At 31.6% G+C, this 26047-nt stretch overlaps 1 protein-coding gene across 2 annotated transcripts in view; it reads right to left on the reverse strand.

The window, feature by feature from the left end:
* EPS8 (epidermal growth factor receptor pathway substrate 8) overlaps window positions 1–24451 on the reverse strand; it is a 99403-nt gene extending 74952 nt beyond the window's left edge. Inside the window, exons 1-5 of one of the 2 annotated variants that reach the window (XM_031938361.1) lie at window positions 24324–24451; window positions 22365–22438; window positions 7211–7278; window positions 5608–5769; window positions 2715–2864 (exon numbers count right to left, since the gene is read on the reverse strand). In XM_031938361.1, coding sequence (XP_031794221.1) covers window positions 2715–2864; window positions 5608–5769; window positions 7211–7278; window positions 22365–22438; window positions 24324–24382 — 513 coding nt within the window. In that variant the 5' untranslated portion in view covers window positions 24383–24451. The remainder of the gene's footprint in view (window positions 1–2714; window positions 2865–5607; window positions 5770–7210; window positions 7279–22364; window positions 22439–24323) is intronic. The other variant, XM_031938360.1, reaches the window with a different exon arrangement.
* Window positions 24452–26047: the final 1596 nt, after the last annotated feature.

The raw sequence follows: 26047 nt of genomic DNA on the forward strand, positions 1-26047 counted from the left end.
ATGTTTTGTTGTTCCAATGTATTGTTCTTGAACTGAGTCGCTATTAAAATGTTTCTCTCTCACATGTATAATGACTTGTTTTTTTGGCCAGTCTCCATCATCAAGATCCCACTGAAAGATAGACTACATTCTTTTATAATATTTATTTCATATAACTACATTTTAAAATAAATTGCAGTGCAATATTAGAATCTTAGAATATTTGAGCTAGAGGTATTGAAATTCATCTCTGTATAATATAATTCTCACGTAGACATAACCAATATAATAATGATATATATCAATAGTAGCAGTAATAAAAATAATAATAACTACCATTTATATAGTTCTCTAAGTTTGCAAAGTAGTTTACAAATAATATGTCATTTAGGGAATTGCCATAAAGAATAGGAGGTTGGACCAATGATTTTAAAGGTTCTTTCCATCTCTAAAATTCTATGATCTTATAAACAAAAAACATATTGAAATTTGGGGGAAGTGAAGAGTCCATAATTTCTCAATTGGAGGAATGGGCAATTTTCCCAGGGCTACAGAGCACGTAAGTATTTGAGGATAGATTTGAAGTCAGGTCCCTCTAATTCTAGATCTAATACTCTATCCACTGGACTGGCTTATCTCTAGTAAAAGCATTTTGAAATCTTGATCATCTGCAGATATAACAGAAGTTACAACAATGCTATTGGAGTTTTCTATGTGTTTTGGAACTTACGAGGAGTTAAATCTAAAAGTGACAATGCAACCTTGATATTATATACATGTTAAAACTTCACTTTCCACATGATTTCCTAGAACTAGAGGAGGAGTGCAAAAAGAATTTACTGTTGTGTTTTATATATATCCAACAGAAGTGCTGCTGATTTTTAGGATTCCATGTGAGATTTTATATTCCTTTTTTTCTCATTATGATCTGTGACATCTTTAAGATCCAGAGAATTGTTAACAGACTAATAAACTAACAAATTTGGCACCTGATAACAAGCACCATAAAACCATTATCAGAATGACCAATTGAGTTAGATGGAAGGAGACTTTGTGACTTAGTCCTGTAGGCAGGAGGCAGAAACCAAGGGAGGCAATAAGCAGAGGCCAGGACAGCTAGAGAAAAGAAAAAGTTACCTTTACAATTTAGTTTTTATGTTTAACTAGGTGCTAAGATCATTTCTTTTCTACCTTGAGCTAAAAGAGCTCAAACTGTAAAAGGGCACTTTAAATTTTGGCATTTCCATGTTCTCCCATGCTCATTATGGTTTAAGTTGCTAAATATACACAGTGGAATGAGGAAGTATCTGCATAATTTATATAATAGCCCAACCAAATGGCTGTGACAAGTCAGTGTGCTAGCCAGTTTGACTATTACAAACAACATTATATCCTTTATCATAAGTACTAAAATCTGACAATCCTGATCAATTACCTTTGGATTCTGAAGAATTGGAATCTGAATATCTTCATAAACATCTGATTTGATCTGACATTTTATCTCCTGTGAAGTGGCTATAGTTCAATATAATCATGGAATGTCTGTTGCTTTAACATATCCAATTATTGCATAATTTAAATGTGTACTGCTAGTCTCAAAAAGTACTAACTACCAACCAGTCAATGAATATATGCAAATTAGTTGAATGTCAAGGGTCTTTTCAAAATGATTTTGTAATAAACCCTTCTATAATTTCATTAATTTGAATGTCTAAAGAAAATTATATTCATGTGATCAAATTGAATCTATGGGGTCTCTAACTTTAGAGAAATTCAGTAAGAGAAAAGGCAAATGAATTTCCAGAAAACTATAAAAGTCTCTTGACTAAGAAGCAATCAGTACAAAATGGCCCAATGAAGTTATCAGAAAAACACATCATTCAGGGAATTCCATTCATAAGATAAAGATGCAAGGTGAAAGGTACCTTCTAACTTTCTAAGAGAAATCAATACATTTTAATCATCATTTGGAAATTCTATAATATATAAGAATATGATCCCTTGACAACAGTCTGTTTGAGCGGGTAACTATGCTCATATATAACTTGAGGATTACTAATTCTAAGCAATTTAGTCATGTCATGTAATTAACCAGTCAACTCTTCAATGATATCCTGGGAAATGTTCCAAGTGTTTCATTGCAATAGACTATGCTATTTGATTAGTGCTTAACAGAACTGAACTTCGTGACTAATTTATAAAGCAAGATTGAAAAAATCCTATTTATTACAAATTTAGGATACTTGGAAAATATTTAACATCTTGTCACCTAATATATTCTAATGGATCTATATCCCATCCAATTATTCTCCCCCCTGAAATGGCTTTTCTTCTTAAAATAAATTTAACTCTTTCCCCATTTATATCTGATATTTCTCTTCATGATCATGCTAGAAAGTTTTGAGAAAGGAAAATCCAGTTTGTTTTCACAATATGATCGGAAAAATATAGAAATATGTTTAGAAAAATTGCCCATGTTTAACCTATATTGGATTACTTGCTGTCTTGGGGAGGGGAGGAAAGGAAGAAAGATTGAAAAATTTGGAACACAAGATTTTGCAAGGATAAATGTTAAAAACTATCTTTGCATGTATTTTGAAAATAAAAAGCTATTATTAAAGAAAAAAACAATATGATTAGAAAGATAAGATTCCCCCCCCCCCATAGAACCAATAGAAATCTGTTCAGTTCTAGCTCTCTAGAGAAAATTCTTCAATTCTTCAATAATTTTTTACCTTAATCTCATCACACTGGAAAAGATGAAGATCTGGTTTGCTCTGAGCTGGTTCTTTGCATATTAAAGCAAGAATTGAATCATAGTTGCATGCATTCATCATGGCTTGGCAGTGCTGGATTGTGTTTAAAGGGAAATTCTCCAGTTCATTCTATAGATTAAAGGAAGGAAAACATAAATTAGCTATAATTATATTTCTATAATCATCCTGCATTATATTTATATAATCAATTATTTATATATTTATTAAGAACCTGTTAAGTACCAGGCACTATTCTAAGTGTTGGGGAGACAAATACAAAAATAATACATTCTTTGCCCTCAAGAATCTAGAACTTGAAAGCAACTCAATCAATCACCCAGTGCAATTCCTTCACTTTACAGATAATTAAACAGAGGCCATGAGAATATAAGTGACTGGCTCAAAGTCACACAGAAAGAAAGTGACAGAGCCAGGATTCAAACCCAGTCCTATGATTTCAAGTCTATCAGTCTTTCTACCCTTTCCATCCATCACTGATTTATTTCTAAACTGCTATAGCTCTCTGGAATTTTCTATTCTAGAAATGGATAACTTTATTGTTGTTGTTATTCAATCTTTTTAGTTGTCTCCAACTCTTCATGACCATATTGGGGTTTTCTTGGCAAAAATGCTGGAATGATTTGTTCTTTTCTTTTCTAGCTCATTTTTACAGATTGGAAACTGAGGCAAAGTTAAGTGACTTGTCCAGAGTCACACAACTGATTAGTGTCTGAAGCCTGATTCATGCTCAAGGAAGATGAGTCTTCCTGACTTTAGTCCCAGCACTCTATCCACTGCCTCACCTATCTGGCAACAACTTAATTAGTCATTTTAAATTGCATAAATCACTCTTACTATGAACTCTGGAAAATGATTTAATCCTAAAAATTGACTGATACTAAGGAAACAGCCTAGAAAGAAAAGATGTGGAGTGGGGTAGGAAAATGAAGAGACAGGGAAAGGAATGTACATGGAGAGAAACAGATTATATTTTTAATTAACCGAGAGAAAATGCACTTTGGAATGGTTATTTTATGAGGGTATAGAACTGCTGATAATATAGAAAAAGGCCAGCTACACTAGAATCTTTCCCTCTTTCTCCCTTCTTTTCTACCTTCAGTCCCTTTGCTGTTTATTTTTTTCTCTCTCTTCCACTCCTTGCCCCCATCATATCTCTATCTCCATTTTTGTGTGTCTGACACACTTTCTTCTGTCTCTATCTCTGTATCTCTCTCTCTTTCTTTCTCCTTCCTTTGCTCTTTTCCTCCCTCATTTTCTTTTTATAAACATATAATAAATGTGACATCTTGTTCTCAGAATACTCAATCATTTGTACTATTTTGAGATTAAAACTGGAACTGTGCCAGTTTGGAAAGAACTATAAATACACTCCCACAATGTTAGTCTACTCAATGAAATCAAAGAATACTGTCATTAAGACAAATATATATTTTACAAGAAATACATTGAGGATGAATTGTTCTTCAAAAAGCAAGATTAAAAAAAACTAAGATTATAAGAGTTTTTTATATTATTTCCAAGTAGGAAGTACACAAAAACTTTTAAAAGCTGAATAAGTAACCCAGCTATTTCTTAAAGCTTTTCATCATCAATCTGTTAACAAGTAACCTATTGCATTTATCAAAAAACAAGTGAGATACTTTATCCTATACATTGGCATCTAGTACATACATGTGCATTTATATATAAAAGAGCTACATGTAAATTTGAGATTTTATTGAAATATATGAAAACTCTTTTTCAAGTATCACTTCAAAATTTAATAATAAGCAATACTGAGAATTATAACAATACATAAAATTAATTTAATTTATTAATTTTTCTTATTCATGCCCTGGAACATAATTGTGCTCATGATAAAATAAAAATTATGACAGTAAGAATATTCTTGTAAAAGAAAAAGAAAAGGAAAAAAAGAGTATCAATGAACAATTAAAAAAAATAAACAAGATGGCAGAATAAACTTCGAAAGGGAAACAGACATGTAGGATAGTGATGAAATTACCATGTTAATGTAGGATAGTAATGAGACTACCATGTTAAATTAGAATTGTATATGTGTGTGTGTGTTCAGATATATAAAGGACCCAAGATTTATACAGAGGAATGTACATAGAGAGGGTAAGTTTTATATACTTTTTTGTTTCATTGCAAAATAAAACGTTTACATTTATTTATATTTTATAGCTCATAATAAAAAAATTCTTAAAGCAAAACAAAAATAAAAACCTAATGTTAGGGCATACTGTTTTAGTACACAAGATTTCTTCATCTCTTATTTCAAATAACAGAAAATAAAAAGTTCTTTGCCTATGTTAGCTACTTAGTCAATAAACATTTAAATAAACCCACAAAATTCCAGTTACTCTACTAAGTACTAGAGATGAAAAGAAAAGCAAAAAATATTCCTTGCTCTTAAAGAGCTCACAATCTAATGAGAAATAGAAGATGCAATCAATGACCTACAATCAATAAACAAAGTGAATAGGACTTTTTTTTAAAGTGAAAGTACTAGAAATAAAAGGGATTAGAAAAGACTTCTAAAAGCAGGTAGGATGGTAGGTGAAACTTGAAAGTCAGAAAATTTAAGAGACAGAGATGGGGAGAAAGGGCATTCCATGCATGAGGGACAAAAAAGAATTTACTCTCAAGAAAAATTTACTTTAAAAACAAAGCATATATTTTAAATAATTACATTTGACTAAAAAATTCCTTTTTATGAGTTCTCTTCCATTGTTTGAATTATTAAGTCTTTCATTTATTGAATTATCTTCAATTCCATAATAAATTTGACCTGATTGAGTTTTCAGAGGATTTAGATAATGACAAGGTTGCAATTTACAAAATTTACCTTTGTCTCCAAATCAATCAGACACACAGCTCTGTCATCAACTTGGAGAATCATATCCTGCGTCCAAACTTTGCCCTTGGCATCAAGCAATTTCAGTTTTCTTATTCCATCTTCTACTGTTATCATAGCCTCTTTCCGATCCAGTACAAAAGTAGTCAGATGCTGTTGATTGGAACATAAATTTTAAAAACACGAGATACGACATAACTGTCATTTTCTAAAACAAATTGATAAGTTAATTACACTAGAGAAATATATAAAAATACAGTCCAGTTCTGACTCTATTATTTTAATTCTTACTAATCTGGCATCTTTTGTACCATTGTCTATCAAAGGGCAAACAATAGGGAAAAACTATATGGTTTGTTAGTGTTTTAATTAAGGGAAAATGATTGAACCTATTATATTTCTAATACTAAGCAATAATATACCACACTGTAATAAAGATTTAGTATATGGATATCACATTTGAACAAACATGAATTCCAATTTTTTTGTTTTTAAGAATCAGTACCTTGACTTTTTTCAAACACATCTTTTGGGGAGTTGATTTATGATTTCATTGTTTTGGCCGACTAGCAATATGGAACTTTCCTACAACAATGCAAATAGCAACTTTTCTTAACTTTTGAGTTGTCATGAGGCAAATAGAAGGAGAATCACTTGTCCATATTCACAATTATAGGAGCAGCTAGGTTGTACAGTGGATAGAACATCAGCCCTGAAGTCATGAGGACCTGAGTTCAAATTTGACCTCAAACACTTAACACTTCCTAGCTGTGTGACCCTGGGCAAGTCACTTAACCCCAATTGCTTCAGCAAAAAACAAAACAAAAGAACATATTCACAATGACATTAGGTATTAAAGATGAGTACTTGTACCTTCATCTTTTTCCATTATACCAGGGCTGTCTCTCTACAATTATTTAAATTCCATCACTATAGTTCAACTCAGTTCAATGACAACAAGAACTCTATTTTATAGCTTTCACAATATGGATGACTATCAACTGGGATATATGAGAATATCAGCTCTAGTCAGTGTCTGTGATAAAAACACACTTTTAATTTCTGAACAATCAACAGAAGGTACTTACAAAAGATTAGTGAAACTTCTTCCAGCATTTAAGCTAAGAATATGAACCTAAAAATGTTAACATTTGAATTTTTGTAGAAAAAATTAAATGTCACATCTCCTTTTTAAGTATTTTCTACTATAAGTAAAAGGAATCTAAATAGGATTTAATGAATAACTCCTTATCTTCACCCCCCCCAAAAAAAAAGTTTGAAAGAGCTCAGTGATTTAAACCAAATTACAAAATGAAAGCAGTTAACTAAATAGAGCAAGCAGAAATGGCTTGGGGGCACATCTAAAAATAAAACACCTGCACCTGAAGAAATTACTATTAGTTCAATTTCAAAATATATTTTGTAATGCAAAAGTATAAAAAAGGTTAAATTGTATGATATACAGAATGAGGCTGGGAATGATTGTGGATCTATGATTTGTTTTCATTCTTCATTAAAATACATTGGATATCCCAGATATTTTCGTATGACAAGAAAAACGATAATATAGGGTGAAGGAAGGAAAACATCTTACTTCAACACGATACTGAGTTGTATCTGACATGCTACTGATGCTGTCTCTGGCATAATTCTTTCGTTGTTCTGAAAGAAATGAAAAAGACATTATTCACTCTCAGTCTATGATTCATATCACAAGATCATCTCTAAAACAAGTCTGCTTCACATAGAAATACAATAGATGACAAATCACCATTGTATTTGTGTAGCTGAAGGCACGTGTTATTTACATAAAATCTTGGAGCCACAAAAAGAGCAACTAAGTGTACTGTATAAGACTATTACAACAATTCAGAATTCAACAGGTTAATGATATTTGAAAGGGTACCCAAAAAATTTAGTCTAAATGGAGCAAAATTTCTTAAAAGGACACAGACTGCTTTGACATTTCTTATAACGTTATGTTAAAATCACCAGTGAACTAGAGAGAACTGAAAATATATCATATATGTTAGATGAATTAAACAAAATTATCACTTTCTTTTTTTAAAAAAAGCACGACAAGACATTGCTTTGTAAAATCCAACATATGGATTGGGTTAGACAAATTTAAAATCTAATTAGATAGCTGCATCTCTTAAATATTCAATTTACACACAAGGATAATAAAAGTAAGGTCAGCTAAGAAAATTCAGAAAACAAGAAAAGTGGAAAAAATCATTCTAAGCTACTTAAAAAGCAAATAGGAATCTCTTGTTCTCTGTCATATAATGCTGCAAAATCAAAAATGCCACTAAATAAATATAAAAGCATTATGGAGATATTTAGTATCATTTACATATTAAGAACAAATGACATAATGATTGGTAACTATATTTAATGGCCATATTTCTCATGTTTAAATTAACTAATTTATAATATTCTTCCTAAATATTCAAAAAATTTTTCCAAATATATAATACAATATGATTTAGGCAAGAATATAGGAAGAATATCATATGCTTTTTATTTTTAGTTGATAATGATGATGACATTGATGTTGGTGGTGGCTAACATTCATATAGCACCTATTTTGTGTCAAGTAATGTACATGTGTTTTACAAATTTTATCTCATTTGATCCTCACAACAACCCTGTGAGGTAGGTACAGTTATCAACCCCATTTTACAGATGAGGAAACTGGGGTAATAAAAGGTTAAGTGATCTGTCCATGACCACACTACTAAGTGTCTGGTGCTGCATTTGAAATAGGTCTTCCTAACTTCTGGCCCCTGTGCTCTGTGCATTATGGCACCACCTAGTTGCACCTGAGAGAAGAGACAAGAGACCTTTCTATCTTTTCTCTTTTAAAATGAGATATCTGCAAAGTGTCTTTTAGATCTTGAAAGTGCTATATAAATGCTAGCTATGATAATTAATAATAATAAAAGAAATATAAAATAGTAAAAGAAATCAAAAAGTTGTCTTGAAAAAAGTAAACAAGTATAAAATGATAAAAGTGACATAAAATGATAAAAAAAAATAGAAGTAATGTTTAGAATGAAAAAATAAAAACAAGTTTTTTTTGTTTTTTTTTTTCATTACTAAGAACAGATGAGGAGCAGGTACATGGTGCAGTGGATAGAGCACCAACCCTGGAGTCAGGAGGACCTGAGTTCAAATCCAACCTGAGACACTTAACAGTTATCAGCTGTGTGACCTTGGGCAAATCATTTACCCCCAACTACTTTTCCAAAATAGCACCCCCCCCCAAAAAAAAGAGCAGTTGAAAGGATCACAGATTTAGAATTATTAAGCACCTCAGAGGTCATCAGAGTCAACTTACTCATTCTACAGAGGAACTAAGGCCTATGGCAATTAAAGACCAAATATGCTACAATTATGAAAGTAGTAGGGGGCAAGATTTGAATTTAGATCTTTTGACTGCAACTCTAGCTCCAAATTGGAGTCCAAATTTTGACTCCAACTCCTAGTAACTGACAGCATATGCAATTATTTTTTCAAAAACAGAAAAGAATTCCCTTTTATCTTTGCAAATTATAAGGTACATTTAGGATGAAACTGGTTTTTTATTTAAATTCCACAAATCTGAGGTTTTGTGCACAGATATATACTCAATGATTGACTTGAAAAGAATTATTTATTTTATTTTTGCTTTTGCAGCATATCAAATGCTTGTAAGATCAGACACACCACAAAGTTCAGTGTTTGCTACCTTTCTTTTTTTGTTTGGATGATGATCTGAAGAAGTATAATCCATCTTGCCCTGATGAAACAAGGTAATTAAAAAGAAATGCCTGTTCAAGTTCTGAAATTTATTATTTTCATTCCAAAATGTCACAGTACATTATATAGTTAGGTCCCATTTATTGAATAAAAGATAGCTCAGATTTGTTCTGATTTTAATTTAGGTTCCATTATGAGACTTTACTCACTAAAATTTCATTATGAAAGAGAAATGTTAAAATCCTCTGCTTGAAATGTTGTCTCGTTATCCAGGAACTCGTGATAAATGACCTTAAGAACTATCTCAGGATCAACTGGGCAACTATCCTGGTGATGCATTAGACCATTCCTGTTGTTACTCTCAACAATATTCAATCAGGACATTGTCAGGATGTGGCAGCCTCAGGATGTTCAGCTCTTTAAATATGTCTTACACATATATGATTACAAAATACAATAAACAGAAAGTTAAAGATAGGAGTACATTTTGTTTTTACATTTCCCATCATATTGCAATAGTAATTCTGAATTATTTCATTCTATATGTCTCCAAATGAAGATCAAGCTATACTAACATTCAATACAAGTTTCATAATTCAGTGAAATATATACTTCTCAGAAAAAAATGAAAGATTAACTATTTGAAAATGATCAAATAACAACATTGATAATCACTACCTAATATTCCAGATGATCATTTAATGTGGGCTTTTTCTAAGCTTACTTTCTTAGTCTACATAAAATGGGAGATTTAAGTCAGGAAGTCCTGAGTTTTAATACTACCTCCAACACTTACTATAGCAACATATGTGAATGTTAACAAATCATTTGACCACTGGATGCATCAGGTTCCACATCTGTTAAAAATATCTATAATTCCTACCTCACTTATTTTACTTAAATGAGTAAACCTATCCAAAGCAATTTGCAAATTTTAAAATGCTATAGAAATGCCAATTATTGTTATCATCATTGAAATCTTTGTTGTTGTTATTGTCATTATTTGTTTTGTGATTTATCCACATACAAAATAGGAAAATCTGGGAAGGCAGGATACAATAACAAGGTTTATAAAAACAGGTAAAAAAATTTGCTCTGTTACATTAATAATCTTTAAAAATAGGATCTATTTTTCCATTTATTGTGATTCTAGAAACAAGTGCAATTTAATCTTAAAACACAAAGCAATATTTAAGGAGGTAATGCCTGAACTCCTGACAGGCTCTTGCAAAAATGAAAAAATTTTAAAAGGGGATTTCTCTTTCAGTAGAACTATGAGAATATACCATTAGTATAAGTTATAAATATCAATGATGCACCTGTTCTGAGAATCCCCACCAAAAGAATTCGAACAATAGTAAAGCTTCAACAAAGCTTCTTGACACAATTAAATCCTAGAAGACCCCTTTTACTTTCTCTGCTATTTGTTAGACTTCGTTGACTCACAAAACACTTGTTTCAGCTGATAAGCCTCTTCTAAACTTTAGGAGTTAAGGCATTACAAGGTTAAAGGATTTATTCAAAGACAATTGAATCAATATAGTACAAAATTTCCAAATTCCTTGACTTATATTTAGGTTAGCACTGGGTGAAATAACATGCCTGTAAAACGGTTGAAACACAATTAAGAGATCTTATAGGTGTCTATAAAGTAAGATTATGGCCTCTTTTATGATTTTAGTTTAAATGGAACAGCATGACTATAGTCAATATATAATGGATATATTTATCCAACATTAGCTTCTCAGACCATGTAAACTATGAGAAATGTAGAGGGATTTAAGAATAAAAAATATGAAATGAATCTAAGGAGGAAAGTACTCGGTTATGAGAAATTACCAATGCATATGTAAAATACTTTTGGAATAGAAATAAGCTAATTTACAAGTGGGATAAGAAGATTCTATTATGCAAATTTGAAAATACTTTCAAGCACTGTTCAGAAAAAGGAATTTAAGTATCAATTCACAGTATCAATTGATATACATTTTCCCCCAAATACTTCAACCATATATCAACTATATTCATCCCCAAATACTTTAAAGCTGCAATCATATATTTTGTAGAGCCCTGTACTGGTCCAATTATTCTGGTTAATTTTTCAAGAAAAGTTACCAAATTATTTGAACCCTTAGACCCAACATCATTTACTTTCAAGCATAAAATAAAACAAGGTCAATAATGGATTGGGGAGAAAGCCCCTTACTAGCATTTTTTGTGGTAGAAACAATATATTTAAGGAATTCAGAGAAACTAAGGAAAACTTATATAAAGTGAAGAAAGCAGCATTAAGAAATACATTTCAGAAAGGAAATAGCAAAAGAAATCAAAAGTCAGATTAAATAATGTTGATTTCAGAACACTGATGAAACATGTTGGGGCTTTTTTCTCTCAGTACGAAGTTGAGAGATACTGGATGTGATGTTACTTTCATTTGCTTAATTTTTTGTTATAAAAAGGAGGATGTGAAGTCTGGGTTAGCACCCTGGATGCCTTAGAGTCAGCTGGAGTCAGGATAAGCAAAAGTCCTTGGTCTTATTCTTGATATTTAGGGGGAGAAGTGAAGGGGATGGACACAAACTCTCCACAACCTCCCTTCTCTTCATCCCGCCAAAGTGACCCTGGCTTGTCTTACTCCACCACCTAATCCCTCCTACAATTCTCTATATACACCAAAAGATCGAGCCAGCACAGAACAGTGGGAAGGGCCATTTTCCAAGCATATGCTAATAGAGTATTATCCAATAGGTAATTAGCCTTAAGTGCTCAGTTGTCTGATTCCAGTGCACCTATTCAGAGTTTCAGCCCTTTACAGGAGGAGGGAAGGATGAAGATATATGTATTGAGTAAATGTTGTAAAAGAAAAAATCATCAATAATTAAAAAAATAAAAAGGAATAAATATCAAAAAGATCTCCATATGACTATTCTCCTTTAAGTCATTGTCATCCAGAAGTTGGCACAGTGATTGATTGAGTCTACCATCCCTAACTTTAGCTAATAAAGTCTCACTGTCCAAATATATTTTTTGAATATATATTTTGATTTCATATTTATATATATGTATATATTATATATATTCTTCACAAATCTACTGGTACTATTATGGTCATCTGAATTGAATACTTTTTAGGGTTCTTTTTCTTTATGTGACTATATTCTCTCTTGCCTTTATTGATTCATGGTATCATTTCATATGCATTTTCAAAGTTTTGGTGAATTCTACATGTTCATTATATCATATAGCATTATAGTATTTTGATACATGAATATTGTATATTTTGCTCAGATATTCCCTAACCAATGGTAACCAAATTTGTTTCCATTTTTTTTACTACTACAAAAATTATTGCTATAGATATTTTGTATATATGAGATCTTTCCATCTATCTTTGACTCTTCAAGTTATATATTACATATTGGATCAATCTATATATATAGGGGGAAAGAGTATGAACATGTTAATCACTTTTCTATTATAATTCTAAACTATTTTCCAAAATGTATGGACCAGTTCACAACTTAATTAACAATGTTTTAATGTAGCTATCTTCTTTCAGCCTCTACAGCATTAACTATTTTCATCCTTAATCATCTTTCATAATCTTATGGATATGTTAAAAAAATCTCAAAAGTGTTTAAATATTTATATATCTATTATTATTTGAATAATTTCCTCATATGGTTATCAATACATGTTTTCCTTAGAAATTTATATTCATAGTCTTTGAGTAATAGCTACTTTCGAATGGCAGATTTATTGATTCCATATATATATATTGGATGAGGCACAGTAGATAGAGTACTAGGTTTCGGATCAGGAAGGCTCATCTTCATAAGTTAAAATCTTGCCTCAGTCTCTTATGAGCTGTGAGACACTTAATCCTGTTTGCCTCAATTGGCAAAACACCTTGTTAACTTTACCAAGAAAATACTAAAAGGGGTCACAAAGGGTCAGACATGACTCAAACAACTCACCAACAACATATAAAATGAATATTAGACTTTTATTAGAAATATTTTATGCAAATTTTTTCTATTCAGGAGTTTTTCTATATATAAGTCCTACCTGCATGTGTTTAATTTGTGCAAAATCTTTTAAATTTTATGTAGTCAAAATTATTTATATTTTGTTTATATGACTATTTCTATCTCTTGTTTGATCAATAATTCTCAATTTACTAATAGTTGTGAATAGTCTTTCCTTTCATCCTCCTTTAGTTTTTCAGTAACATGTTTGACTATTTACATTTAGGATAAGTATCCATTTTGACTGCATTGTGATATATGCTGTAAGTTGCTGGTTCAAACCTGTTTTCTGCCAAAATACTTTACATTTTTCCCAGCAGAATTTCTCCCATATAAGAGTGTTTTCTGCAGCAGAATTGACAAAATAGGGATTATTTTCCCTAATATTTACCTTCTTGGGATAAGTGAACATTTGGCTACACTAAGCAGTTGTTTCTGGATCTTGCTTTTCTAATCTGTTTCACATTCAAAATTTGTTTTTAAAAAATACCAGGATCATAGGTCTCCTACACAGTTGATCTCAGCTATAATCAATCCCTGACTATACATGTTTTTCCCATGCATGCCTATCATTATAGGTACATATTCAAATTCATTTCCCTAACATTAAAATGGCCACAAAAATTATTTATGAAGAGGATAGTATAATTGCTAAAATGATAGTTGGGAAATCTATGGATCTCATTTCTATACTTTCAGTTCCTCTAACAATGTAGATTATTCATAACGGTTAAGAATTGACAATAAAAAAAGAATTATTAAGAATTTCTTATAATTTGGATTTTCTGAATATAGTCACTGACTTCAAAATTCCTAATTATAAATGGTTATGTTGTAAAACTATTAATATGATTTGAAAGTCACTTCTCCAACAACTTCTGCTATGACATAGTTGAGAGTCTAAAAAAGGAAAAAAAAAATTACAACTTGTAATTAAAATCGATGCTCCAAAGTTCATATGCTTAAATAATAGGATATTTCTTCAATCATAAACTCAGAGATAAATACTTTTTTCTTTATATACAATTTTATGCAAAATTGATTATTTGGTTTTCTGCCAACATAGAGCAATTTAAATGCCAGGGAATATGAGAAGTGGTGCTACTAAAAGCACACACAAAAGGGAGTTGATTGAAGGAAGGAGGCACAATGACAATAGTAATAAATAGACACAGTAAAAAATATAGCATCTTGGAGATATTGAATTTGAGGTCCAGCATTCTTATACACTTTAGTAGCTCTGGTGCCATCACAGTATTTATTATTGGAACTATATTATAGGAAGGTCCATTTAAGTATTTTCTGGCCCTCTACTGGCCCTCTACACTTTTGTACCTTTCTTATGATGCATCAATCACATCCTGCCTTATATCAGTGATATGAGTATGCATCACTTTCTCAATTAAATTATAAATTTTATAAAAGCAAGAACTGTGATTGTCTTCTTTATATACCCTGGGGCACCTATAACAAAACACATTTCATTCAATATATGCTTAATAAATATTTAGTTAAATTTCTATTCATCAAGATAGCCTTAAATCATCAAAAAGGTTATATTTAATATGTTGTAAAAGTATTTCCACTAGAGTTGGTTAATATTTTTAAAGTTTTGTTCTTTCAATTCCCCAATGATGCTAAATAAATGAGGGATTACTACATTGATCCAAATTATGTTCAGTAGATAAATTAGACTTAGACAAGAATATGAAACATGCTGTACTGTAAAATTTCCCATTTCAGAGACTCAGATGCTCTTTGACTAAAGAGTACCATTGGGAATTTAAAGGAAATAATGTAACATCTATTGAAATTGTCTATTTCTTTAGAGGCTCTACTCTAATGACCAAAAAATAATAAGAAAAGGAGGCAAACATTTATGAAAATGCATATATTAGAAAGATATAAATAAAATTACAACTCTACTACAGCTATGTTCACAAAGAAAAAAGTATGATGGGTGTGGGCAATTCAATGCTTAGTAATATGAAAAAATAGGATTCACACTTTTACTAAGAATTTATTTTGGATTTGAATATGCTTGTAAATTTGCAGATTAGTGCTATGCAAACTTTAAAGCACTGTTATTATTTAAAACCTTTTACAACCTACCCCCAATCTATGTTTCTAAATTCATTGCATATTACTCTTTCCTAAAATCTGTGATCCAAACTGGCTTTCTCTCCTTCTTCTCACACAATACTCTCCTGTACCTCCCACATCTATGTCTTTGCATTGGCCTTTTTGAGAGCCTAGAATCCATTCTCTCTTCACTTGAGTCTCACCATGTCACTATTTCAAGAATAAGAGTATGTGACATTTAATGAATACTCTTTGATTGAAAAAATGCCCCCCCCCACTCTAGTTATTAGGGACAATAAAGTGTTAATGTGGACCCAAACAAAAGCAATATGAAACAAAATAAAGTCAGTAAGCCTTTGAGAAGAGGCAATATGAAAATAAAGGGGAAAAGAATTTAAAGAGAGAGAATATCCTGAATAATGAATGAATAAGAAGTGAAGGAACCTCACTCATAAGAGAAGGAAATGATTATAACCTTTAAACAAGAAACAAGAAGGAGAATCTTACAGAAGAGGTCAGTTTCATGTCCCAAGGGTGAACAACTGCCTATGCTCCCAAGGAATGCTGATGTTGATCCAAAGAGATCATCTAGCAAGAATGAGAACTAAGTGGGGTTGGTCCAAGTTACCTCTTCATTAACCCAACAACAATAATGGAAGCATTTGCTATTTTACAAGGATATACGTAATACAAGACAGAAAACCTCGTAAGATTTTTTTAAGAAAGTATGACTACTCACTTCTCATAAGTTGTGTGGGAACACCTGATAACTTGGCAGAAGGAAACTACAAAGTGTCCTGCAAAAGAATTAAAAGCCTAATGGAAGGAAATGAAGACTTCAGAAAATGTCATTTCATAATCACTGAAGGAAGTGAAGGATTTCAATAGGGAAAGATATTTGAAAAGGGAATAATCATTTAATAAGACAGAATATGAAAATGAGATTTGTATTTTAGGACTACTGTTTAATATTTTGAATTGTAAGCTTCCAACCAGAAAGGAATATACCTAATGAGGGCTGTCAAGGATGCATTTGTTTGAGTCTTACAAATCAAATCAAAGAGCTTTAAAATGAAAAAGAAGGAAGGAAAAAAACCTGTCTATATGTCTATCCACAATGCCATATTCCAAGAACAGCAGATCCATTAGAAAAGGAATCACAGTAGAGAAGCACAAAATTTAAGAAAGTAACCAGCAAACCCATTGTCTCATAAGTCTATAAATATGTGCAAAGTATATTTTAAAAGCAAGATGAACCAGACTTTTTAACAAAAGAGAAACTTGGACTTAGCAGTATGGTTAATATTTGGTGGAAGGAGGCCCATGACTAAAAAAATAACCCTGCTAGGATGCATCTTATGTCAACGAAGGGAAATAGAAGAAAGAATATATGCACATGAGGAAATCCAGGAAAAGCACATAGCAAAAAACATCAAAATCCATGGAAATAGAGCAAAATAATATTGTCACTTGAATATATTGTAGAATATCTGTGGCTTCCTGACATATTATCGGTATCTTCAGTTCTTCATAGATCTGCTGGTGTTCTTTCAGCAGCTAATAAAGTTTTTACTTGCCTTTGCAAAATGTTCACACTTCAAAAGGTAAAGGAGCCAAAAAGGTGAAATACTGTTTTGGATCTGACATCCACTAACAAGGAGGACTTAGTTGTTGACATAGAAATGATGGGAATCTTAGATGAACTTTTGATCTTAAAGGTTATCATAGAAAAAGAGAAGAAAACCAGAAATAGTTTGACATGTACATAGATGTGAGGATAACACATTCCACAAAGTTTCGAGAAAGGGCATTTCAGATTATAATTCTACTGGGGAAGTCAGTCCAAGAGGGATAAGAAGCATTTAATAATGAAATTATGAAGATAGAAAACAAACAAACAAAACTGAAGAGGAACAACAGAGAAAGGTATTTTTTTAAAAATTAAGCTATATTTGGGAAAAGAAAAGGATCAACAAAAGAATATGCTCTGGATAGGATAATGACTAGCAATGATAATGAGAGGAGTCAAATATTTTCAATTATTTTTCTTTGTTTTTACTGCCAAGGAGAACAATTTTTGCATTGGAAAGGATAGGACCAAAATATCTAAGAGGGAACTGTTATTCACAACAAGGATAAGCAGACTAGAAGAAAGCATGTAGTTTCCTTTGATGAATGAATTAATGAAAATTTAGAAGTCTACATTCTTTTCTAATGATATATTTCTTGGATATATTTTACATTATTTGTTTCATTTTATTTTTGTATGAAAGTCAGTATTGGTAATATGCTGAGGTCCACTTAAATCTACATTTACAGAGTAAGTGCTTAATGCCTTTTGAAATTCAATTTGAATTAATACTTGGTGAAAGTGATAGGTTGAGGGTATTTTTGCACTAGGATGCAAGCAGAATAAGATGTCACATTGAAAAGAAAGTCTGGCACAGTGAAGAAGGTAGAAGAAATACAAACAGTAAAGTAAGATAGTTATTGCTCTCAAACACCTCACACCCTAAATGAAAAATAAACACAAATGAGTATTCAGTTCCCAGACAAGGACAAAGCGTGGTGGTCCTTAGGACATAGTCCAAGGGGCTTTAAGGTGCACTGGCAGATCAGATGGTCCAGATGAACAATAACTAAGGTAGTGATGCCAAATTCAAATAGAAACAGAGGCCACTAAACTGTACATGAGGATTCCTGTGGATATGTGCTGATTTAGAAAACCATATATTAAGATTATCTATGTTTTATATATATATATTTAAATTGTTACAAACTTCCCAATTACTTTTAATCTGGTTCCAGCCACACTTGAAAACATTATGGGCTGCATGTGCCCTCTAGGCATCATATTTGATACTTCTGATATAGGATATTAAAGTAAAAAGCAGATGTGACAGCTGAGTGACAGTCAGAAGTCTTTTGAAAGCTTGTAGAAAATGCTATACCAAAGAATTCAATGAGGATGAATACTCACTCTATTTTCAAAAAAGGAGAACATTTTAATCTATAAACTATAGAACTATGAGTTGGATTCCTAGAAATATTTTAATACTAAATTATTAAGTAGCTAATGAATATCTAGAAAAACAGCCAACTATTACTGATTTTTTTTACCATCTTGATTTTTAACATCTAATAAAGACAGTGTAGTTTGAAATCACTGTTTCTTTCCCAATCCTATCTTTGTATATGCTTGATCTTCACCTGATGCCCCATTAAGTTTAATAACAATTCACTTATCTGCCCTTTCCCTCTTCTAAATGTTCAACTTCAATTTTTCTCTTTTTTGAGATTCTGCCTCCACTATATTGCCTTCATTTTCTCAATGATTTCTACAAATACAAATAAAGTCCTCCTTATAAAGTGGGATTTTCAAAGACAATAACACTTGGAACTAGGTGGGGCAGTCAGTAAAGTGCTAGGCCTTGAATCAGAAATATTTGAATTCAAATCTGGTCTCAGACACTTAGCTGGGCAAGTCACTTAATTCTGTTTGTAAAATGAGCTAAAAATGCAATGGTAAATCAGTCTGGTATCTTTGCCAAGAAAAACCTAAAAAGTGTTCACAAAGAGTCAAAAGTGACTAAAACTAAATAACAATTCCCTCTTATGGTATATAAATATTAAATCATCCTTACCTTGACTCATTCAGTATCTTAACCTCGATCTTTTTATTTTTTTCATATTTTAACATCTGTCTGTTAACTTTGTAAATGATTTACAAGAGGACAATTTGCAAGTCAAAAGCATTGCCCAGCTCTCCCGCCTAAACAGGTCCACTCAGGAAGAATGAAAGTTTGATATTACTTTAGAGCCATCTTTACTTATAAAGAAAAATATTCAATTTTACAGGATAAAAAATGGAGAGGAACAAGTCAATTTCCTTTGATTTCCATTACTTCATATTCCGATAGTTTTCTTTAATTTCTTATCCTCATATATTAATTTTATATGATTCAAATCGGCATTTTTTAATATTTGAATTTCATTGTGTAAGAGTTTCTCTTTGATTACAAAGTTCTGAAATTTGGAAAACTTTTTCTGATTGAGCAAAATTTATAGTTCCTCTCTGTTGGAATTATATATTAATCTGCATTTGACCTTCCATTTCTAATTTTTTACATGAATTTCTGGATCAATATTCAACTTTGTTATTTATTTATTTGTTTATCCGCATTTTCTCCCAGGACATAAAAAAATTTGTCAGATTGTCTTGCTAAAATTCTGTCCTCTGGTTTAATTGGTTTATAGAAAGCAAGTCTTTTTCTAGGTTAGGTATTTTAAAACTTTATTCTGTTCCTTTATCTATCATTTCAAAACTTATGTATCCCATTTAAGTCATTCTATTCTATGCCTTTTATCCAGTTTTTGCCAACTATTCCAAATTTATGAGTCTTGGTTCTTTATCTTCTTTTTCTGTCCCTTCAGTACTTTAAAGTCCATATTCTTATACGCCAATATCAAACTTTCTGTCTCATATGATGTTTTTTAACCACCAAGAGGTTTTTATTCTCTCTTCTGGACATGTAGTTAATATTGCTATTTTTGAATTTTATACTTTCAAGATTTTTACTCGTTCTTTTTACTCTCATTGTATTTATTTATTGTTATCAGGATCTCTTTTTTCCTTAATCATTACTTTAGTTTCTATGCTAGTTTTTCTGGTATATTTCCCCTCTCCTGTTTATTATTCTTTTACTCACTGTGGCACATCTGTTACTGTTTTGAAGAGATGATGCGGAGATGAGCAAATGAGCTTACTCATAATCACTGAGCCTTCTTGTCAAAATGCCCTATTATATGCTGTTTTAAAGCATGTTTATTTCTTGAGTTATATTCTACTTAATCTAATGTCAAAATAGTTTATATTCATTCCATGTATATGTATGATATTTATATACATATAATGGTGGCACTGGAAACAGTTTTGTGGGTTATATGAGTGGTCAGCATGGAATAAAAAAACTAACCATGGATATACCACATAGACATGATTAATGTGACTGAATACACACATCAGTGTTTTCAGTTAAAAAAAAAATAGCTTCCTTAGTTCAAATGCAAAAATTAAATCTCACAGGAATCTATGATTGAGACACAGAATTTTAAAGGCATAAAGGAAAAAAGTTTCCCTATTTTTATCTAATTAAAAAATCTATTCTATTACCAAATAGACAAAAGCTACAAAGCAACCTTTAAATAGAATTATCCAGGAAATAATGCTTGAATTTTCTTTTTTCCTTAAAACAAAATTAATCAATTAAGGGCCACATGAGGAGAATTCCTTATGCAACATCCAACAAATGAATGTTCAGACTCTTCTTAAAGATGGGGGAACTAACAACTTTTCAGCACAACCAGCTCCACTTTTGGAGACCTTTAATTTTAGGACATCCAATCTAAATTTGCCTTTTTACAACTTTAGGCCATTATTACTGGCTCTATTTTCTGGGCCCAAACAGAACTTATTTAATCTTTCTTTTTCACATAATAGCCCTTCAACTTCCTAAACAAGCTATAATGTTCCTCTATCTAGCCTAATCCTCTTTTTCTTCAGGAAAAAGTACCAATTTTTTGACTGATTCTCATATGGTATGTTCTGGATGCCATGCAGCATCCTGGTTTCTGTGCTCTGGATACTCTCTACCTTATTAAGACTGTCTTTTATACTGTGTGCCACAAACCAAACACGGGTCTCTAAAGGTGGTCTGGCTAGGGCTACAGTTTGCTTAGTAGTTTATATTTTGGTAATATCTCATTAAGATAGTTGGGGGCTATATTGGAATACTTAAAAGTTTTTTAAAGTTACTCATTCTATTCTATTGTTGAGGGCACCTAGCTTGAAGATAGATAAAATATAAAACTAAAGCTTTCATATCCATCAACATATACCTTTTAAAAGTATAGCTATCAAATGCTAAATTAGGAGAACAAGTCAATGTTAAAATTTGTTAATGGGAGCTGTTATGTCCAGTTTATTGAAACATACAATGAATCATAAAGGCTATACAGCAATAACACAAGTAGGAATAAAGGTCAAGAGTTTTAATACAATTAATTCTTGCTAAAACAATATACTACGAATTTTAAAACTTTGGTTTACTCTAAGACAATAAAATTAAAAAGGCAAATGAGACCTAAAAATTTTAATCCCTTCAACACATTATTACACTTTTCAGAGACACCTAGGATTGCTCCGAAAATGATTGCATCATATTTGTCTGAATGCAAGGTTGTACTTTAAAAAACTCAAGTGCAAATTACAATGTTATCTTTTAAATTTATAATTTTATGTACACTTTTTCAAAATATTTTTAGAGGCAGAATTTTTGAGTTTTATACTTTCAAAGCACAGTCTGTATTTGGACCAGTGTGTTATTCCTCAATTCTCAAAAGCAACAACAACAAAAAGACCTGGCAAAACTGAAGCATTGACAGTATCTGATGCCAAGTGGGAAGCATATTTCTAAATACCACAGGAAAGGACCTTGTCATCTGTGGCTGTTGTCCAGAACTATCCATATTAAAAATACTCAGGAGTCATGACAAAGGAACCTTGTTAACTGCCAAATTGTAATAAACTTGGTTGGATCTCTGCCTATTAGGCAGTCTTTACAGAGGTAAAAGCCAAGAGTAGTGTCACAGGAAGTATCCTCTATACTTCAAAATGCATACTGGTAACAAAGAAGCTCTTGCTTAGTTTTCTTAAAGAAAAGTATTTAATGTAGTCTTTAAAAGTACATAGTGCTACTAAAAGTTCAGATCAAATAGCATAAGATTGGGTTTAAAAACACAATGAAAAAAATAAATGTTTAAATAAGAATTAAAAATTCATTTCTTGGAAATTATCCAAGAATAGAAGTACTATATCAAATAAATGAATCATACCATATAGAGCCTTTGCACTTGTTTTGGAGTTATGATCTCTGTCCATCTGAGAAAACGTGGGTGACCCATAACCACTGTAATAAAATAAAGATATCACATTATTATGTTTCAAGTGACTGTCATAGTGGCCAAAAAAAAAAAAAATGCAACTGATCTCTTAGGCTACATTAAGACAAACACAGTATCAGAACAGAGATCCTATATAGTTTTTCCTATACTCTATACTGCTGATGCTGTATTTAAACTACTATGGAAATTTCTGGTTAATTTATTTCACTAAAGCTACCAATATGTATGTCCAGAAGTGATATGGGGACTCTAATTTATGATCTTGGAAGATCACTTGAAAGAAATAGGAATGTTTAGCCTTGAGAAATGATTTACAGAGTGTAAGACTGCTATCTTCAAGTGTTAAAAGAATCATCACGTGGAAGACATTTCTTGTCTCCAAGAAATGGAGCATTAGTGAAGATGTGACAGTCAGATTTTAGCTTATTAGGATGAAAAATTTTCTGAAGAGTTAAGTTATCTAGAAGAATAATGGACTGAAGTGGGAAATAGGGAGCTCTCTACTTAAATATTAAGCATGTATTAAGTACCTATTACTTACCAAGCATACTGCTAAATGCTGTGGATGCAAATAAATAGAATGAAATAATACCTGGTCTCAAAGAGTTTACATTCTAACTGAAAGCCAAGTATATATATATATAAAAGTGTTAACACCAATATTATTTTAAAAAGCAACACCTCTTAACTCTAACACTTTCCCTCAATTATACATATATAAAAGTATACATATATATATACATATATATTTAGAATATATAGAATATGGAGAATGTATATAAGCAATATATAGGCATTATATAAATAGAAAGCTAATATACTTTATAAATTATATACAGAATTTAAAAACATGATATATAAAGACGATACAGCATATATATATATGTGTCTGTATAAATGTATATGTATATAACATATATGCATGTATTTTATTGTTCAGTTATTTCAGGTGTATCCAATTCTTCATGACCTCATTTGAGATTTTCTTAGCAAAGATACTGCAGTAGTTTGCAATTTCTTGCTCATTTTGTAGATGAAGAAACTAACGCAGAATTAAGTGACTTGGTCAGGGTCACACAGCTAATAAATATCTAAGGTCAGATTTGAATTCAGGAAGATGAGTCTTTATGAGTCCAGACTTAATGCTTTACCCACTGCACCATCCAATTCACACACACACACACACACACACACACACACAACTCCCACTCCCATACTCTGTGATCTAGTCAAATTAGCCATCTCCCTATTCCTCATATCTGGCATTGTCTCTCCTGTCAACCTTTCTTTTTACTAGCAGTCCCCCTACCTAGAATGACTCTCATTTCATCACTACTCCACAGAATCCCACTCTTTCTTCAATATGTGATTTTCCTTATTTTCATAATTGCAATGCCTTCCCTCTCAAACTAGTTTATATTTACTGTTTTTAATACTTATTCTGCATATACTCATATATATGTATGTAATGCCTATTCTATTGAAATATAAACGCCTTGCAAGCAGCAGCTGTATTTGTACCTCCAATGGCTACCACAAAGTAGGAGTTGCTTAATAAATACTTATTTAGGTGCAACTAGATGGTGCAATACACAGAGTACCAGCCTTGAAGTCTGGGGTTCTGACCTCAGTTCTGGCTTCAGATACTTACTAGCTGCAACTGCCTCACACACAAAAAAAATACTTATTGACCAGTTGTTATTCATTGATTTATTTGAGCCTAACTGACTAGATGCTATAAAGTTTTAAAGATAATATGTGTTAAAATGAAGGAATGTATATTGCTGAGATATTTAATAAAGAATATAAATTAACTTTACATTTGCAAATATGAAATGATATACATAATAAAACCACTTTCCCAAAGATTAGTTTAATCTTTCAACTTACTTCACTTGAGAAGGATAACTTCCAAAGCCACTGGAATGGCTGGAAATATGTCCATTCATCCTGCCTTCACGGCTTCACAACTATATTCTGTAAAAAAAGAAAGAAATGGATTTAACATATCTAACAGAGTGGATAGATAGATATAGACAAAAAAAAAAGATCTTCAAATTCAAAGCAAGTTGGCATAATCATGCTAAATTTCAAAAAAATTGCCTAAAATATCAAAATCTATTAAATTAAAAAGAAACCACCAACTAGTCTTGAGTCTCAAAGTACATATGCATGTATTTTATCTGGACATATTGTCCAGGACATGGTCTCAAATATTTTAAAAATCAAACTAATTTACACATACATATAATATGTATATGTATTTATATATAGTTCCAAATTGATTTTCAGAATGACTGGAACAATTCCTATCCCTAGCAAGTTTGTCAATGTGATATATCCTTCAGACCTTCCAAAATTTGTCATTTTCCTTGTCAACTTTGCTAATCTAATGGATGTAAATTACAACCACAATACTACTTTAGGCCATATAATTTACATATTAGTGATTTAAAACGTTCTTTTTCAAAATATGGCTATAAATAGAATGGATTTCTTCCCTTCAGAACTGCTTGTTAATATCTTTTGACCATTTATCAACTGGGAACTAGTTCTTATAATAAAACTCCTCCTCATGAAAATACTGCCACTATTATTTATCACACAGTAATTGCTTCATGTCTAGATTACTCCAAGGTTCCCCACTTGACCTTCTTTCTTCCACATCTAGCCTATCCTTCAAATTGCTGTAAAACTAACTTTCCTTCTATTCAAAAATTTAATTATACTGTCTATACTAGTGATTCTCATCCTTCTTGCCCAAATAACTCCAATCTCGCACCTCCAACTGACTTTCAGATATCTCAAATTGAATGTCCAGTAGACATCTTAAAACTCAATATATCAAAAACAGAATTCATTATCTTTCGCTTTGAATTCTCCCTCCCTTTCTCCTATCTTTTCAATTACTGTAGAAGGCAACCCTATTCTTCCTAATCTCTCAGGCTCACAACCTAGGAATCATTATGAACTCCTCATTATCTTCCACCTCTCAGATCCAATCTGTTGTCAAGAATTATCAATTTCACTTTTACAAAATCTTTAGGACAAGTCCCCTGCCTTCTGACACTGCTACCACCTAGCATAGGCCCTCATCACCTCACTCCTGAATCATTGAAATAGCCTCTTGTACCTTGCCTACCTGAAGTCTCTATTCACTCCAATCCATGTTCCATTCAGCCATTAAAGATATTTTCTTAAAGCACCAGTTCAACCATGTCAGTTCCAACTCAATTAACTCAAGGCTCCCTATTGTTTCTAGGATCAAATACACAATGCTCTATTTGCTATCGATGTTCTTCATCATCTAGTTCCTTCTGACCTTTCTAGTCATTTTACACTTCATTCAATTACTTCCATCCAGAGACACTGAACTCCCGACTATTCCATGAAAAAGAAACTTCATCTTTTGATTCTGAGAATTTTCTCTGTCTCCCATTTCTGAAATGCTCTTCCTCCTCTGCTCTAACCACTGACTTCATTGACTTCAAGTTCAAATTAAAATCTTACCTTCTACAGGAGCTATTGTACAGGAAGAAATGAAGAGATACTTTTAGAGAAACCTAGGAAAACTTAACATGAACTGATAAATAGTGAAATTAGCAACACTAACA

The sequence above is a fragment of the Sarcophilus harrisii genome, chromosome 5 (assembly GCF_902635505.1).
Source record: "Sarcophilus harrisii chromosome 5, mSarHar1.11, whole genome shotgun sequence".
NCBI lineage: Eukaryota > Metazoa > Chordata > Mammalia > Dasyuromorphia > Dasyuridae > Sarcophilus > Sarcophilus harrisii.